Below are 16,863 nucleotides of genomic sequence, written 5' to 3' on the forward strand. Positions count from 1 at the left end.
CAAGGCAAGCGGCTGCATCGGAACCTGTGTTAAATTGTGATCCAAATTATACCGTATTGGACTAGACATAGTACAAACGGTGTGGGTCTTTGCGTTGGTACCGACGCGTACGAGTACAACTCGTTTACTTGTCCTTCAAGGACTCTCATGTATTGCCCTCTTATATACCCATGTAGTCGCACTTCAGACGGTCTATCGTCTCGTGCTTGTAATACTCCTCCTTATAGTGATTGCGCCTTCGTGCGTCCGTGGTTTTTTCCCGCAAGGGTTTTCACGTAAAAATCCGTGTCTCTCGTGTCTCGTTTATTTCTCGTTATTATCTAACAAGTGGTATACAGAGCTGAGGTTACAGATACGAGATTTGAGACGAGAGAAGTTAGGGTTTCACTCGCGTGCGCCACCGCATCGCGCGTTTCGCCGAGTCCGAGACAAGGACTGCCACACGGGTGTTTTATCTGCGACGTTGCAAGTAATCGAGACCGACAGAAGTTTGGAGGCGATCGATCCGCTGGCTGCTCCCCTCGCGTACTGTACGCAGCTCGTATTGGCTTCAAGTCCCGAGGATTCAATCGAAGCTGCTGCTGCTCCACACGTCGAGTTCAAGAGGCGATCTGCTAGGCGTGACGTACTACTAGTACCAGCACCAGTTGCAGGTTGCAGCTCGTCTCTGGAGATCTGATTGATTAAGTACTACTTCAATTAGTACTTGTCCCCCGTGAAGCCATCTACTATCAGATTTTTGTTCTCTGTCCGGTTGCTACGTCCACACCCAGCGTCTATCCAGGTGCTATTTACCCTACTTTTTGTTTGCTCCACAAATTAATTCTATCAAGGATTATTTCTTTCGACTTGCACTACTTTGTGTACACAGATTTAATCGACTCATGACATCCATGAAGTATGATCTTCCGCTGCTGGACCGTGACACAAGGTTTACCCTATGGCAAGTCAAGATGCGGGCGTTGTTGGCACAGTCCGACTATGACGAAGCACTGGATAGTTTTGAGAAGAACAGAATTCAGGACTGGACTGATGAGGAGAAAAGAATTGATTGTAAGGCTTTGTCACAGATTCAACTCCATTTGCATAATAATATTTTGCAGGAAGTTTTGAGCGAGAAAACTGCCGCCGCTCTATGGTTAAAGCTGGAAGGGATTTGCATGACTAAAGATCTCACCAGCAAGATGCATTTGAAGCAAAAATTATTCCTGCACAGGTTACCCGAGGGAGGTAATGTTTTGAATCATATTTCTGAATTTAAAGAGATCATATCTGATCTAGCTGCAATGGAGGTTAAGTATGAAGAGGAAGATACTGCTTTAATGTTACTTTGTTCACTGCCAAGTTCTTATACCAATTTTAGAGACACCATATTATACAGTCGTGATACTCTCACGCTTAATGAAGTTTATGAAGCTTTGAACTCTAAGGAGAAGATGAAATTAATGGTGCCTCATGATGGTTCGAGTTCATCCCAAGCCGAGAGATTATCTGTTCGTGGCAGGACAAAGGAGAAGAACTCCAATAATGGAAACAGAGGCAAAAGTAAGAACGGCTACAGGGGTCGGTCGCAATCCAGAGACAAGAAATATTGCAGATATTGCAAGAGAGACGGGCATGACATCTCAGAGTGTTTCAAGTTGCACAACAAAGAAAAGAGGAAAGGTAACAAACAAGGTGAAAATTCTACTAACGTTGCTCGTGATGATAGTTCTGATGATGCTCTTGTCGTTATTGCTGGATGTGCTGAGACCAATGATGAGTGGGTACTTGACACCGCATGCACTTTTCATATGTGTCCACATAGAGATTGGTTTAATACTTTTGATTCCACTTCTGCTGCTGGTTCCGTTTTGGGTTTTGATAATTCACCATGCAAGATTGAAGGCATAGGTTCTATTCGAATCAAGATGTTTGATGGCATAATCAGAACTTTGACAGATGTTCGGTATATTCCGAAGATGAAGAGAAATCTTATCTCTGTTAGTGCCCTTGATGCAAAGGGATACAAGTATTCAGGTGGAGATAGTGTTTTGAAAGTCACCAAAGGTTCCCTTATTGTGATGAAAGGTGATTTGAGTTCGACCAATGGTCTTTATTACCTTCGAGGTTCTACCGTTTCAGGTAACGCTACTCCAGTTATTTCAAAGAATTCTGATTGTGATGCTGCTAACCTTTGGCATATGCGTCTTGGACATATGAGTGAACTTGGTTTGGCAGAGTTAAATAAGAGAGGTCTTCTTGATGGATATGAACCTGGAAAATTGAAATTTTGTGAGCATTGTATCTTCGGCAAACACAAGAGGGTGAAGTTCAACACTTCGACTCATACAACTGAAGGTATTCTTGATTATGTTCATTCTGATTTATGGGGACCATCTCGCAGAAAGTCACTAGGTGGTGCTAGTTACATGCTGACTATAATTGATGATTATTCGAGAAAAGTTTGGCCTTATTTCTTGAAGCATAAATATGAAGCATTCTCAGCTTTTAAGGAGTGGAAGATTATGATTGAGAGACAAACTGAAAAGAAGGTAAAGATACTTCGCACTGATAATGGTATGGAATTCTGTTCTAAGCAATTTAAGAATTATTGCAAGTCTGAAGGCATTGTCAGACACTACACCGTTCCTTATACTCCTCAACAAAACGGTGTTGCTGAGCGTATGAACAGGACCATTATTTCCATAGCCCGTTGCATGTTGTCCAATGCAGGTTTGCATAGGCGTTTTTGGGCTGAGACCGCTTCCACTGCTTGTTATCTCATTAACCGTTCACCATCTATTGCTCTTAATAAGAAAACTCCAATTGAGGTATGGTCTGGTTCACCTGCTGATTATTCACAGTTGAGAGTTTTTGGTTGCACTGCTTATGCTCATGTTGATAATGGAAAGTTGGAGCCTAGGGATGTTAAGTGCATCTTTCTTGGTTATAAGTCTGGTGTTAAAGGTTTTAAATTGTGGAATCCTGAAACCCAGAAGGTTGTTATTAGCAGAAATGTTATCTTTAATGAATCTGCTATGTTACATGATGTTCCATCTACTAATGTTCCTGTTGAGAGTGAACAGCAGCCTACTATTCAACAGTCTACTGTTCAGGTGGAGCATGTTATTGATTCAGGTGATACATCTGGTAATGAAATTGTTGATGCACATGATGAACCCGTCGTTAGTGATGATAATGTCACTCCCACTCCAAATCAGCCTATTGTTCTTTGAAGAGTGCAATATTATTTCTTTTGCTTTATCTGTTGCGGAAGAAATTGAAGGTAATGCTGAGCCTTCTTCATATTCCGAGGCTATTATTTCTGGTGATAGTAATAAGTGGATGACCGCTATGCATGATGAGATGGAATCACTTGAAAAGAATGGCACTTGAGATTTAGTAAGATTACCTAGAGAGAAGAAACCTATTCGTTGCAAGTGGGTTTTCAAGAGGAAAGAAGGTGTTTCTCCTAATGATGAGACAAGATATAAAGCAAGGTTAGTTGCTAAAGGTTACAGTCATATTCCAGGTATTGACTATAATGAAGTCTTTTCTCCTGTTGTGAAGCATAGCTCTATTCGCACTTTACTCAGTATTGTTGCCATGCATGATTTTGAGCTTGAACAATTGGATGTTAAAACTGCATTTTTACATGGAGAATTAGAAGAGGATATTTATATGGAACAACCTGAAGGTTTTGTTATTCCTGGAAAAGAAAAGCTTGTCTGCAAGTTAAAGAAATCTCTTTATGGATTGAAGCAATCCCCTAGACAGTGGTACAAGAGATTTGACATCTTTATGCTCTCTCAAGGTTTCAAAAGGTCTAATTATGATAGTTGTGTTTATTTGAAAACTGTCAAAGGTTCAACTATTTATTTGCTCCTTTATGTTGATGATATGCTTATTGCTGCAAAGAGTATGTCAGAGATTAATGAACTAAAGAAGCAATTGGGTAATGAATTTGAGATGAAGGATTTGGGTGCAGCAAAGAAAATTCTTGGCATGGAAATATCCAGAGATAGACCATCTGGAAAAGTGTATCTTAGTCAGAAGGGATATATTGATAAAGTTCTTCATCGTTTTAATATGCATAATGCCAAGCCAGTAAGTACTCCGTTAGCTGCACACTTTAAGTTATCATCAGCTTTATGTCCTAAGTCAGATGCAGATATTGAGTACATGTCTAGAGTTCCCTATTCAAGTGCAGTTGGTTCACTTATGTATGCCATGGTTTGTTCTCGTCCGGATTTATCATATGCGTTGAGTGTTGTCAGTAGATACATGGATAATCCTGGAAAAGAGCATTGGAGAGCAGTTCAGTGGATTTTCAGATACCTGCGAGATACTTCTAATGCTTATTTACAGTTTAGGAAAACTAGAGATGGACTTGTTGGTTTTGTTGATTCTGATTTTGCTGGTGATTTGGATAAGAGAAGATCACTCACAGGTTATGTTTTCACCATTGGTGGTTGTGCTGTGAGTTGGAGAGCAACTTTGCAGTCTATTGTGGCTTGTTCCACTACTGATGCCGAGTATATGGCTATTTCTGAGGCATGCAAAGAAGCTATCTGGTTGAGAGGTTTGTATACCGAGCTTTGTGGAGATTCATCTTGCCCTACCATATTTTCTGACAGTCAAAGTGCCATATATCTTACAAAGAATCCAATGTATCATGAGAGGACAAAGCACATTGATGTCAGATTCCATTATATTCGAGATGTTGTTGCTGAAGGCAATTTGAAGGTATGCAAGATAAGTACTCATGATAATCCTGCTGACATGATGACAAAGCCAGTTCCGACCAATAAGTTTGAGCTTTGCTCAGGCTTAGTTGGTATTTCTCACTAGTCCTATGGACTTTGACGCACAAGGTGTTTATGCTGATTTGGATGGAGTTATTTACTTTCTTCGACTACTGGAGGGAATTTGGATCAAGGTGGAGATTGTTAAATTGTGATCCAAATTATACCGTATTGGACTAGACGTAGTACAAACGGTGTGGGCCTTTACGTTGATACCGACACGTACGAGTACAACTCGTTTACTTGTCCTTCAAGGACTCTCATGTATTGCCCTCTTATATACCCCATGTAGTCGCACTTCAAACGGTCTGTCGTCTCGTGCTTGTAATACTCCTCCTTATAGTGATTGCGCCTTCGTGCGTCTGTGGTTTTCTCCCGCAAGGGTTTTCACGTAAAAATCCGTGTCTCTCGTGTCTCGTTTATTTCTCGTTATTATCTAACAACCTGCAACCTCATAATCGACGAGCTGCACACTTGGCTGCGAACCGGAATTAACCGCTCAAGGGCTACCTCTGTATAAACTCAAGCCAAGCAAATTCGGTGCAACAATTGACATACTTTCCTTGCCGAGTGTGGTTTTTTTTTAACCTCCTAATAGATTGGTTCTGCTCTCTCGAGAAATCTGTGAATGAGCTTCTGTAGTTGATAGTGCACACAAAGTGACTGGTTCCAATAACGAGCAAGAATGTCAGACCCATTTAAAGGTAATTGGATTTGTGAAGTAGTAATAACTGGATTTGCTAGGGTGGTACTATATAATTATTGCAACTGTTACAGTGATTGGCGATTTTACGGGCCGTCCATCCACTGCGATCAAACGGTGAAGAAATTAGAGTTACAAGGAGTTAAAAGACTAAAATTACAAATAGTGGTGGGACCATTACAAAACTAGGGTGGGGCTAGTCATTTTTTAAAAGGGTAGTTCCGTCCAATTTTAGTCAAGGCCAAATCCTGTTCGCACCCTCGCTGTGTGGCCCGACACATCTGGGTCGCTCCTGATTCTAAAAAAAATCTGGGTCGCTCCTCCACTCTTCGCATAGAAAACTTGTTCGAGCCCTATATGTTCGAAGCAGCAGGGTAGGATAGGGCGGAGCCGCCGGTGACCCCGGCGGTGGCGGTGGCAGCGGCAGAGGGGGGCGGCGAGAATGGCCGCTGGGGCGAGGAGGCGGAGCCGATGACCCCGGCGGTGGCGGCGGCAGAGGGGGTCGGCGATGATGGCCGATGGGGCGAGGAGGCGGAGCCGATGACCCTGGCGGCGGCGGCGGCGGAGGGGTCCCAGGGGCTCGAGGACCAACGTCTGATGCAGCCGTGGTTCCTCGCCGTCAAGAGCTAGATCGAGCGCACGGCGGTGTAGCCGTCCAGAGGAAGAGGAAGAGCACCCTGCGCCGGTTCGGCCGTGGCGTCACGGATAGGAGGTCGCCGCCTCGTCGTGCAGCGCGCGATGGTGGACCGATGGGCGTCCAAGAGGCATTTGACCTTGCCGGATCACGCTGCTGCTGGCGTAATCCAGTCCGGATCTGTGGAGAGCCCGGCGCAGCACCGTCTACAGGACACAGGTCCATATCTCTTACAGTCTTACTCTACCTTATTCCTTGTAAGTTCACGGCTTCCATTGCTCTTCAGTTCTGGTTAGTAGTTGGAAACTGTAAAAGTATCTGACGAAGCACATGAGCTTTCCACAGTGGCCATGTAACTAAATTCTGAATGTTGCTTCGTTATGCTTAATGGAGCAGGTGGGCAACTCTCTTTTGTCTAAGATTTTGCAAGTCTGTGATATATGTATTATGTAAAACAGGTTATGACTGATTCTGCAGTTGTTGATTCGATTTTTTTGCTTCCAATGCTTTGTTAGTTTGATAAGGGCCGGAGCTTCAATGATGAATCTACTATCCAGCACACAGCCCAACTCGACAGGCACTAGCCATGTCAACAGGTACTCAGGGGCATGCTCGCCTCGGCAGTCATCAAGGTGGCAATAGGACACTTGAATTCTACCATTTCAGGCGAGATCAAGCTGCACAGGAATATGAGGAACGATCCGATCTAGAGAACATGAAGATGACGCTGGAGTTGGTGGACGCTGTGCTCCGCGACACAGAGAGGGAGTCTATCAAGCATAAGTCCATGCTTCTGTGGCTGAAGCAACTTAAGGATGCCGTGAACGACATCTCTCACATGCTTGAAGATTTTGAAGATGAAACCGACCTCAACTTGGTATGCAAGATTCTGATTTGGTCATTATCAATCTTGATCTGAATGTTGTTGTTCAATAACATATGAATATTTTTAGATAATGAACTACATCTAAAACTTTTTTATGTACCGAAGTAGATCTGAACCTCACTGTTGGAGTTGATCTTTGAGTCGATGTTAAGTAAAAGCTACTTATACTTGTTGATGCCAAGACCACCTTTTCATTCCTAAATGTCCCTGTTTTCTTATGTTTCACAAATAGTAAGCTATGTCCACAAATATCATGATTTGATTGAGGGGAAAGTGAAGTAAGACTAGTCTGGTATCCCAAGTGTAATATCAGTTTATGCACTGTTTTTTGTCAAGCACCTGATTGAAACAAGACAGAAGGACCAAAATCATCTACACTTGCTCACTAAGTAGAAATTTGCTACTGCAACCCTTCTGGTTTACGAAAGTGACAATTTTCAGAAATTGTTTAGATGGAGGGAAGAACATACAGCATATCCCTTTATTCTGCACATTAGTGTCCGATGGAGCAGTTGTAGGACGTTGTTTTTCTCTTTGATGTTCTTTTCCAGGTGAAATCCATGGCTGCTTCCTAAAACTTAAAATCTGTAAGCAGATGTTTGAATTGCCAAAAGATGGTTGTTGTTCTGCGACTAGATTGGCCATCCAGCTTTAAATTTTAGTGTAATCTCAAGATATTGCAATTGAACACTTCTTAAGGTAATTCTCTGTTTATCTGAACTCACTAATATTATTTGCTTTTTCTTTGGTCTTTTGCGCATTTAAAATGCCAGAGAAAATTTTGCCAATCTCTTTAATTTTCACACAAAGCTAAGGTGTTCCCCATTTATAATTTAGAGACAAGCATCTTGTCAAAGCTTAGGCTTACAATGGAGACACCATCAATGGCAATTCCAAAGTTTTGTGCCTGATCTGTCAGTATCTTTCTAATCTCCCACCTCACGCGCTGAAATTAAAGGGGAAAGGAGCAAACAATGAGCACCCACAAGTAATATACTCTGCCAAATATATACAAGCATGCCTACACAATGCTAGTAATCATCCTTGTGTAGAATGGCGCCATACATTGTGGAGCAAGGCCAGAACTATGTTTCTTCACCTACATTTGCATAGATGAGCAATTATTGTCTTCTTGCCTTTTTCAGGTATTTGGCAATGTTGGCTCTTGGGCTGCCCAATTGATCACTGAAGCTGGTGGCGAGGTGGTCTCCATCAGAGATGTCACAGGGGCTGTCAAGAACTCCAAATGGCATTGACGTAGCCAAGCTGATGAAGCACTCGGCAGAGAACCGCAGGATCAAGGGCTCCGACAAAAGGCGACGCCGTCGACCCGACCTCGCTGCTCACGGAAGAGTGCGATGTGCTCATCCCGGCAGCTCTGGGAGGAGTCATAAACAAGTATTCTTCTTCTTCCTCGTCCCAGCAAAGCAAAGTACATCATCGAGGCAAAGTACATCATCGAGGCTGCTAACCACCCAACAAACCCCGAGGCCGAAGAGGCAAGAACACCAACATTTTGGCACAAAACTAAGCTGCATTTGTTGACACATTTCACACATTGACTGACAGTAGAGAAGTGTACATGTTCGCGCTGCAGATTCTGGCAAAGAAGGGCGTGCTGATCCTACCAGACATCCTAGCCAACTCCGGCGGAGTGATGGTGAGCTACTTCAAGTGGGTGCAGAACCCCTCACTTCGGAGGAGTGATGGTGAGCTACTTCAAGTGGGTGCAGAACATCCAGGGGTTCATGTGAGACGAGGAGAAGGTGAATCGGGAGTTCAAGACGTACATGACCCGCGCCTCAAACATAGTTCTGATTATTTAGGCAGTGTATGGCACCGTATAAAATGGACAGTAATTATGTATAGTATATCTTCGAAAACCAGAATTGGCTCAATTTGGAACAATGCCTGCTTTATATGAATTTCTTGCCCACTTTGCACGCGTTGCTACAAGTGCATTACCATGCCTCAGCCATAATCATCCTTGACAAATATGGCAATCACCTTTAGTATGGAACAGAAGAAGCATCTATTTTGTCAATGAGCAAGTTTAGCATATGTTTGTACATTGCTGATCTAATTAGTAAGCAGAACTCTGTTATAGTAAAACTAGCTAGAGGATCACAGCACCACACGTTGTCACAGCTTCACTTTCTGGAATGGTATGGTTGATGGCACCAGCCCCTCCTCAAGATGGAGGTCACGGGTTTGCAGGGGGCATACTGGAGATTTTCAGATTTAATTGTTTGAATGTATCTTTATTTCATTTCAGATCGTGTCAAGTCTTGTGTGCTACTCCCTCTGCTCCATCGGTTCACAATTATAAAATGTTTCTAACTTATATTTGTGTCTGCTCCATCCGTTTATAAGATGTTTTGAACTTATTTGTGTCTGCTCCATCCGTTTATAAGATGTTTCGAACTTATATTTCTGTCTGCTCTATCTGTTTATAAGATGTTTCTAAAAACTTTTATTCGCCAAAACTTCTAAAAACTTTCCTAGATTGAATAGAGGGTAGTGTGAATTTTTTAGAACTTTTATGGGAGCTTATTTTTTTCAACAATTTTTGACCGAAAATGCTCCTGAATTTTAATTTGTGTCTAGTTTTAGTTCTTTTTGGCATAAACTTCTTCAGTGCAACGCTCAACCTGCTAGTAGTCTGCTCTCACACCATGGCCATTAGGGAAAAGCAAATAAAAATCTTCAAAAATATATACCAGAAAATGAAATAAATCATGGAAGCGCCATGAAAAATAAAATGAAAATGAAAATCACTAAAAAGATTACATATTCAGAAAACAAGATCATGGATACATGGTAGAGTTAGAATAACCTAACAAGTTCTCCGGAGGAATTGCTAGCACACAATTAACTATGAGGCAGACGTAGACGGCGGTGGCTGCCCGGTGAGAAAGAGGTTGATGACCGTGCTGTCCGGCGAGGCGCGAGGTAGACGACAGCGGCTGTCCGGCGATCCAACGAGACAGGAGGTAGACCTTGGTGGCTGGCCGACGAGTTGGAAGTAAACAACGGTGGCTGAAGGTTGTCCGGTACAAACACTACTGCTACAATGACCACCCAAGACAGACAATAAACCTGCAGCCACAAAATCAAGTTTACATGGGACAACAATTAAATTTTATTGCTACTAAACATTGATTATAGTGCCCTAATGACGAACTAAACTAAATCATCAATTGCATTGAATAGAAAGAAAAATAGAGCTGGCTACTGCATGATATACCAGGTGCAGAACTATTTCAACTGCACTAAATCAATCCTAAGTACACTTAATTTTATGTGATGTGCAGGAAAGCATGGTTGAATAAGAGCGGGTGCAAAGGAAATGATAAAATCAGTATTATGAAATCCTTTCCTCTGTCGGGTTGTACAATTGTCTAAAATTTCCTTGATGACTACTGCCATGTATACAAAGATAGAACAAAAGGTCAATACTAAATCTGGTAGACTCCACGGAAAAAGGATCTGCTAGACTGAACACAACGAGTTTAAACTACATCTGATAAAATAGACTGCTGATAGAGTACCTGATGCTCACTGTTCGAATCGTGGCTGCCTTAATTGATGCCGTTTTTGCTGTCGTAGGGAATACACGAACTCTAATAACAATCGAGGATTATGAATAGTCTGAGAACATTATCATAGCAAGTAATATTTAACAACTCTTCAGAAATTGCAGAATCTCTGTAGTTTATCATATATCTGAATTTTGATATGCTTAGTGGGATTTATTATCAGTGTTCTCTGTAGTTTATAAGCAGCAACTGCCACTGGGGAATGCTACAAGTTGTAAGACATTTGTGAACTCTGAATCTGTGTCTGTTCTGAACTTCAAAACAAACACATGCAACTGAAGTATGAAACTGTTATTAGCACTAGTTAAGTTGTTCCAAGCCATAGTTTACATGTATGACCTGAACTTGTATGTGTATGCTGCAGCAAGATTTCAGTTGTTTGAACATGCTGTTACAAGTAATCCAAAATTCAAGATTTCTTTACTGAATAAAGGCTAGACAGTTAACAGAACTTTATACATATATGGCCTGAACTTGTGTATGTGTATGATACAGGAGTATGACCATAAGCATACACAGTTAACAGTTGATTCTGGAAACTTTAAGGCTGCAATTTCTACTTGTGGGTTTGTGTGACAAACCAAATGATGTTCTCTGCTGAAAAAAATTCATATCATATCCCTCTTCCCTTGAGAGTTTTGTGTTGATGATGCCTACATGTCAAATACGTAGCAGCAGCAGCAGCATGCTACAGTCAGCAGCAGCAGCGTCATTGCAGGCATCGAGGACAACTCAAGTGCCGGACGCGGGCAGCCACTAATCATGCGATTAGTGATTGAGGAAGTTGCGCAATGTAGCGAACGCACTGCTGACATATCCACTAGCAATCTGAACCCGAGCTGCTAACTGAATTTTAGTTCAAGGCGCTGCAATGTGCAGTTGCTCCACGCCTCCACCGCCAGACCAAGGTGTGAGCAGGGAAGGACGGGAGGAAGAGATGAGGGCAGGGGAAGATATACCTCTGTTCGTCCATCATTACGACCAAGCGCAGCCGGGACCTCCAAGACCTCGCGCCGGCGTCGTCCCCTCCAGAACCTCACGGCGGCGGCGGCGGGGACGTACGTGGTCGAGCGGCCACTACGACCAAGACCAGCCTGGGCTTCGCCTCCTGGACCTCGCGTCGGCGTCTTCGCCTGCAGGTCCTCGCGCCGACGTCATGGCCAAGGTCCTCACTCCTGCGCCGCCGTCTCCCAAGTCCTCGCGCCGGCTCCCCCTCTCGCGAGCTGGGTTAGCAGATGTGGGGGTTTGACCAGCGGAGTACTAAAAATACAAACATGACCATAATACCCTTATTGACTAAACTCACAATTTTTAATTAATAGGTTAAAATCAACGGTGGAAAAAAAATCGGTGGGCGAGTTACGCTAAATTACAATTGTAACTCCCCAATCACCGTAAAAGAGCTCTATAATTATTTGTAATGCAGGTTGTTGGTAATTTAGCAGATGTTGCGATAGTTGTGGTGATAATCACCTTCCATTCGAGATTTTGATGAAAAATAAGAAACCATAACCATAACCACATATCTTGTAGGATTAAGAAAATATACATTATTATTTCTCCTAATTGCGTAAGTGTAAAGACAAGAAAGTATTGATAGTTGAACCAATGAGCACATCACCAGTTCAGAGTGTATTCATTTCTTTCTCTAATATATGGATGTTTAATGGCTGTTATAAATAATAGGAATGACGCGTTCCAACATGCCGCAGTAGAGATTTGTCAGGATTTAAAATGAAAATGTGTCTGAATTCATATGTTTGTGTTATTTTGTGACAGAAGCATTGTAGAGGTTGCACTTGATCAAACTTTTTTGTGTTCTCTTTCCTATCCAACCACAGCCCTTCCACTCGAGAGCAGTACTCATCTAAAGGAGATGGCACCGGAAGACATGAGTGCTGTTTTGTGACTTCTACAATCTATGATTCAGATAACAACATGTAGCAACGCCATTTCTCAACTAATTTTGTAGGTATCTTGTGTTTACTACAGGATATTGAAGTTCTCTCCAGGAGTCATATTTTCATTTTGCCTTGCCTATTCCAGGAAGAGTGCCTATTGAGATTCAGCATGATAGTTCAAATAGAGGGAATTGGGTATTGAGCTAGGTGCGTCCGATATATTTTTTCTCCCACTGCAACGTGTTGGTTGAGAATTTTTGCATGCAATATCAATTTAGGTTGGTTTGCTTGCTGCTCCTACAATTGTTAGTCTAGCTTGGTTTGCTTGCTGCTTCTATTACTTCAGGTTTATTGATATTTCTATTTTTTCATGTTCTACTTCTAAATTTCAGAATCATACCCCATGTCATGAGCTCAAGTCGTGATACACTCAAATCATCCATCTTTTTTCTCATCGTCGTTGTCACAGTTTCTCAACTCGGCCAACTATGATTCATAGATTGCTGTAAAAAAACCAAGGTTCATAGATTTCAGGTTTTTTCTCCCGTTACAACGCACGGGCATTTGTGCTAGTATATATAAATAAATAAAATAAATAATGATTAAGCTCATCTTGAAGGTCGAAAATCATTTCTCCCTCATATGTTCGGGTGTGTTCGGACATCAAATGGACGCCCAGTAGGCTCCACAAAATTCAATCATTTGGACAGTCTGGCCTCTCCCAAATCTAGAGTATATATGAGGGAGAAATGTCGTTATCCGGACTATCTGCCATGTTTTTTTACTATTGTCACAGTAAGAAAGGCTCCTACTGCATGTATATTACTGGGAATAAACTGAATGTTATCTATAATACCTAAATAGTTGATCCCCACTATCTGATTTCTCTGCCTCTCATGTGTCCACGTCATCTTAATTTTTTTGGCCGTTTGATTGACCAGATGTGGCCAAGATCTGCGAAGAGTTGCCCCCCAACCCCTGTTCGCTGGTCGCCCCTCCCGTTCGCCCACACCCCCGCAGAAGTGGAAGCGAAGCTTTTCTCCCACCGAAACGTCAGCTACGGAATCATGATCTGGTCGCCCCGACTTCCAACCCCATCTCTTTTTCTCCAAACGACACAAATCCCATGGGGCGATGGACGCAGCTGAGCCCAGCCTCCTCTAGGGTTTGCGCCCACCATCGGGATGAGAACTGGCGGCTACGGCGGCGATGGCGGGGCAAAGGCAGGATTGCAAGACCATCGGTTTGGAGGATGGGTACGTGGGACTTATCTGAAAGGTCGAGGCTGTCGATTTTAATTGTTACTCTGATACCTTCAGTAGGTGATCGCCGTTGCTAAGGCCGCTCTTTTCTGGCTAGATTGTCAGGATGGATCATCATCGGCAGGTAAGGTGTGGACATTGAGATGATCTGGATGGATCAATCAAATACATATGGATCAGTCAATTATCTGTATTCTTCCTCCTCCTATTGGTATTGGATTTATTTTCATGATTCATTGGGTGTCATTGGCATCATCTCCAATGTCTCCACCGTAAAGAACTCTATCTCTGCGTGAAGGACAAGTTCCCCTACTAGCACTGAATACATCGCCCATGAGCAGGTTAATCCTCGATTACATATACTATGAATTGATCTTGCCCATGAGCAGGTTAATCCCCGATTATATATACTAAATTGATCTCATCCTGCCATTAATTTGCTTCATTCATCTCTTTTTCCACTTATAAAAATTATAGGCTTACAAATTTGGAATTCTGATCTACAGGTGGTCCTCAGAATCTGCTGCAGCAATAAGCAATAAGCAAAGTGCTCGCCGCTTTCTACCAGCAAGCACGATGCATCTCAGTCTCAGCCTCTCTCGGGTACAAAGAAGTAATGCCTTTACTTTTTTGTCGGGTGACCACCATCACTTGAGTTGTACCCACATGACCGGTTGCCTCCAGCCAATCTACATTCTATGACGACCAACTACTGCTGGATTATTGGGTGTTTATAGTGTTTTAACTGGTCATGTCAGTTTTTTTATCGTTGATTGGTTATCTTCAGTGCACTTCTCTTCTAGCATCAGTTAAGTTTGAGGAGCTTTTCCACTCATGGTTTACTCTAATTTGTTCGTTAGTAGCTATCCTCTCATGGTTTACTCTGAATTTTTTGCAAGGTGCTTCATGGAAGGATCATCTAAGCAAACATTTTGTTCTTTTGTACCATGGTTTCAAGGTGGAATTAGAATAGAATTTCTGCACAAGCCTCGGATTCCTTGATGTTTTGCAGATATATGGAACACATATAGATTCATGATGAAGCATACACATCGAGAATTTTCTTTAGGAGAGGAATGTGTGCTGTCAGAAGTTGTGATAATCAAGTGTTAGAGATGGCAAGAACATGTGGACCATTGTGCATGCACCAATAAAATGCAGTTATACATATACTTCAGTATTTTAATCTGTTATGCAAACAAGAAACCTCTTGAAAAAGAATCTAATTTTTACGTACCTTGAGATTCTAGAGATTGTTGTTTAACACTGAATTTACAATTGTTGTTCTGCAAGAGAGTGTGCTGCGAGAATAGCTGGTGCTATATCTACTTCACAAAAAAATTGACTTGAAGTACTAAAGATGATGTCCTTTCATACAGGTTCATAATTCTCACAATACTCTTATCACTAGTGCAGAACAGGTCTTTATCACCGGTTCGTAAGGGCCTTTAGTGCCGGTTCTGCAACCGGCACTATGGAGTGGAGACTAAAGGCCCACCCCCTTTAGTACCGGTTCAGCACGAACCGGCGCTAAAGTGCCACCACGTGGCACAAGCCAGGCCCGGGTGCTGGTACACCATTAGTACCAGTTGGTAGCACCAACGGGTACTAAATGTTGGGGGGGGGGGGTTGGTTTTAATTTTTTATTTTTCCATTAATTTTGTGTTTTCCATTTAATTATTTTTTGTTTGCTGGTATTTTACGATACTACGTATTGTACACGTTATGCATATATATAAATAGATTTTCTCGTAGAACTGATCATATATATATATATAATCGAATGTCTCACAACCACCATTAATTATTCACACATACACATGTATATATATACAATTTCTCCTACATGTTGCCTTGGTGCCTTCGGAGCACGATGACAAGTGGTTCATGGGGAGGTAGCGGGTAATAGTATTCTCCTTTGGGATCTATGACCTGGTCGAGCAAAAATCCCGCTATTTCCTCTTGAAGTGCTCGTATGCGCTCCTCTGATAGGAGCTTGTCCCGCACCTCTTTGAACTGTTAAGAAGGAGATCAATATGCATGTGTATTAGTTGTGTGACTAGATATCGATAATCATGTAAGATTTGTGAATAGTGTTCTGGCAAACGTACCCAGTCCTGTCTATCAGATCTGCTCCTTTCGGACGCCATCATGCGAATGTTCTCGCAAACGTAGTATGCACACACTTCAGTCCCCGGCGCCTGCTTCAGGGCCTTTACGACAATAGAATTTAATCAGATAATAATTAATCAAGCATGTTAATTAATTAATGGTATTGAAACAAGAATTAAAGAGATGGTAGCTAGCTAGCTAGTACTACTTAATTACTTACCTTGGGTCGATATCAACATAGCTTTTGTCGCCATTTTCCTGAAGTCACCTTGATGTACTTTGCCCAAGCCCTACCCGCCGGCAAAGAAAATTAATAAAGGAGTTATTAAAAATAGTTCATATCAGGAAATGACGAACTAAATAGGCCGAGATATAGTTAATAATGATTGAAATAACCTGTCGACTATCCCCTTCACAATGCTGTAGTCACTATTTTTGTAAGTAGTGAGTCCAGTACTTCAACTTTTCCTTCGTCAACTTTAATGTCTAACAAGATCCAGTGGAAGCTGCATGCGCATACGTTTGCATGTATAAATTAAGCGGGCATGTGCATAACACTAATCAACTATAACCCTAAACCCTATACACTTATTAACATCTAGCTAGTAAGCAAAAACAGAATTTGTAGTACAAAGACAGTGTGACTCACTCGAAGTTGTAAGAAAGTAGTATATCTTCATTGCTATTGAGGCGCTTCAAGAACTCTAGCATGCATTTCTCTACATCTTGTCTACACCATTCCAAATTTCATGTGTATTCATTAACGGTATTTGGGTCAATGAACCCAATGACATAGCGTCCAGCTTTTTTCATTTCATACATCTTCATCCTGCATAATACCACAGAAAAGAATATATAGTGAGGATATATAATTATGGGTAATTAATGATCAATCAATGAGCACTAGAGCTAGCTTGAGACTTAAATTACACAAAGAAATCACTTACAGACAATAGCAACTGACGATAGATTTGTCGAG

General features: G+C 42.0%; 1 protein-coding gene and 2 long non-coding RNA genes across 4 annotated transcripts; 2 read left to right on the plus strand and 1 right to left on the minus strand.

The window, feature by feature from the left end:
* Positions 1-5,801: 5,801 nt before the first annotated feature.
* LOC123145911 (uncharacterized) lies at positions 5,802-8,946 on the plus strand. Its single transcript, XM_044565429.1, has 3 exons — positions 5,802-7,001; positions 8,156-8,509; positions 8,608-8,946. Exons 1-2 carry the CDS (start codon positions 6,711-6,713, stop codon positions 8,264-8,266), a joined length of 402 nt encoding a protein of 133 aa, XP_044421364.1. The 5' UTR covers positions 5,802-6,710; the 3' UTR covers positions 8,267-8,509; positions 8,608-8,946.
* Positions 8,947-9,727: 781 nt separating this feature from the next.
* Positions 9,728-11,853, minus strand: LOC123145912 (uncharacterized). Of its 2 annotated transcripts, XR_006472537.1 has the most exons (3): positions 11,569-11,853; positions 10,562-10,633; positions 9,728-10,109 (listed from the first exon to the last, which is right to left on the minus strand). It is a non-coding gene; the product is annotated as an uncharacterized lncRNA (long non-coding RNA). The 2 variants fall into 2 exon arrangements; XR_006472536.1 differs by having other exon boundaries at positions 10,562-11,846.
* A 1,690-nt stretch (positions 11,854-13,543) lies between these two features.
* On the plus strand, positions 13,544-14,911 carry LOC123142009 (uncharacterized). The gene is made up of 3 exons (XR_006470493.1): positions 13,544-13,766; positions 13,870-14,113; positions 14,279-14,911. It is a non-coding gene; the product is annotated as an uncharacterized lncRNA (long non-coding RNA).
* Positions 14,912-16,863: the final 1,952 nt, after the last annotated feature.

Source organism: Triticum aestivum, chromosome 6D, assembly GCF_018294505.1.
Source record: "Triticum aestivum cultivar Chinese Spring chromosome 6D, IWGSC CS RefSeq v2.1, whole genome shotgun sequence".
Taxonomy (NCBI): domain Eukaryota; kingdom Viridiplantae; phylum Streptophyta; class Magnoliopsida; order Poales; family Poaceae; genus Triticum; species Triticum aestivum.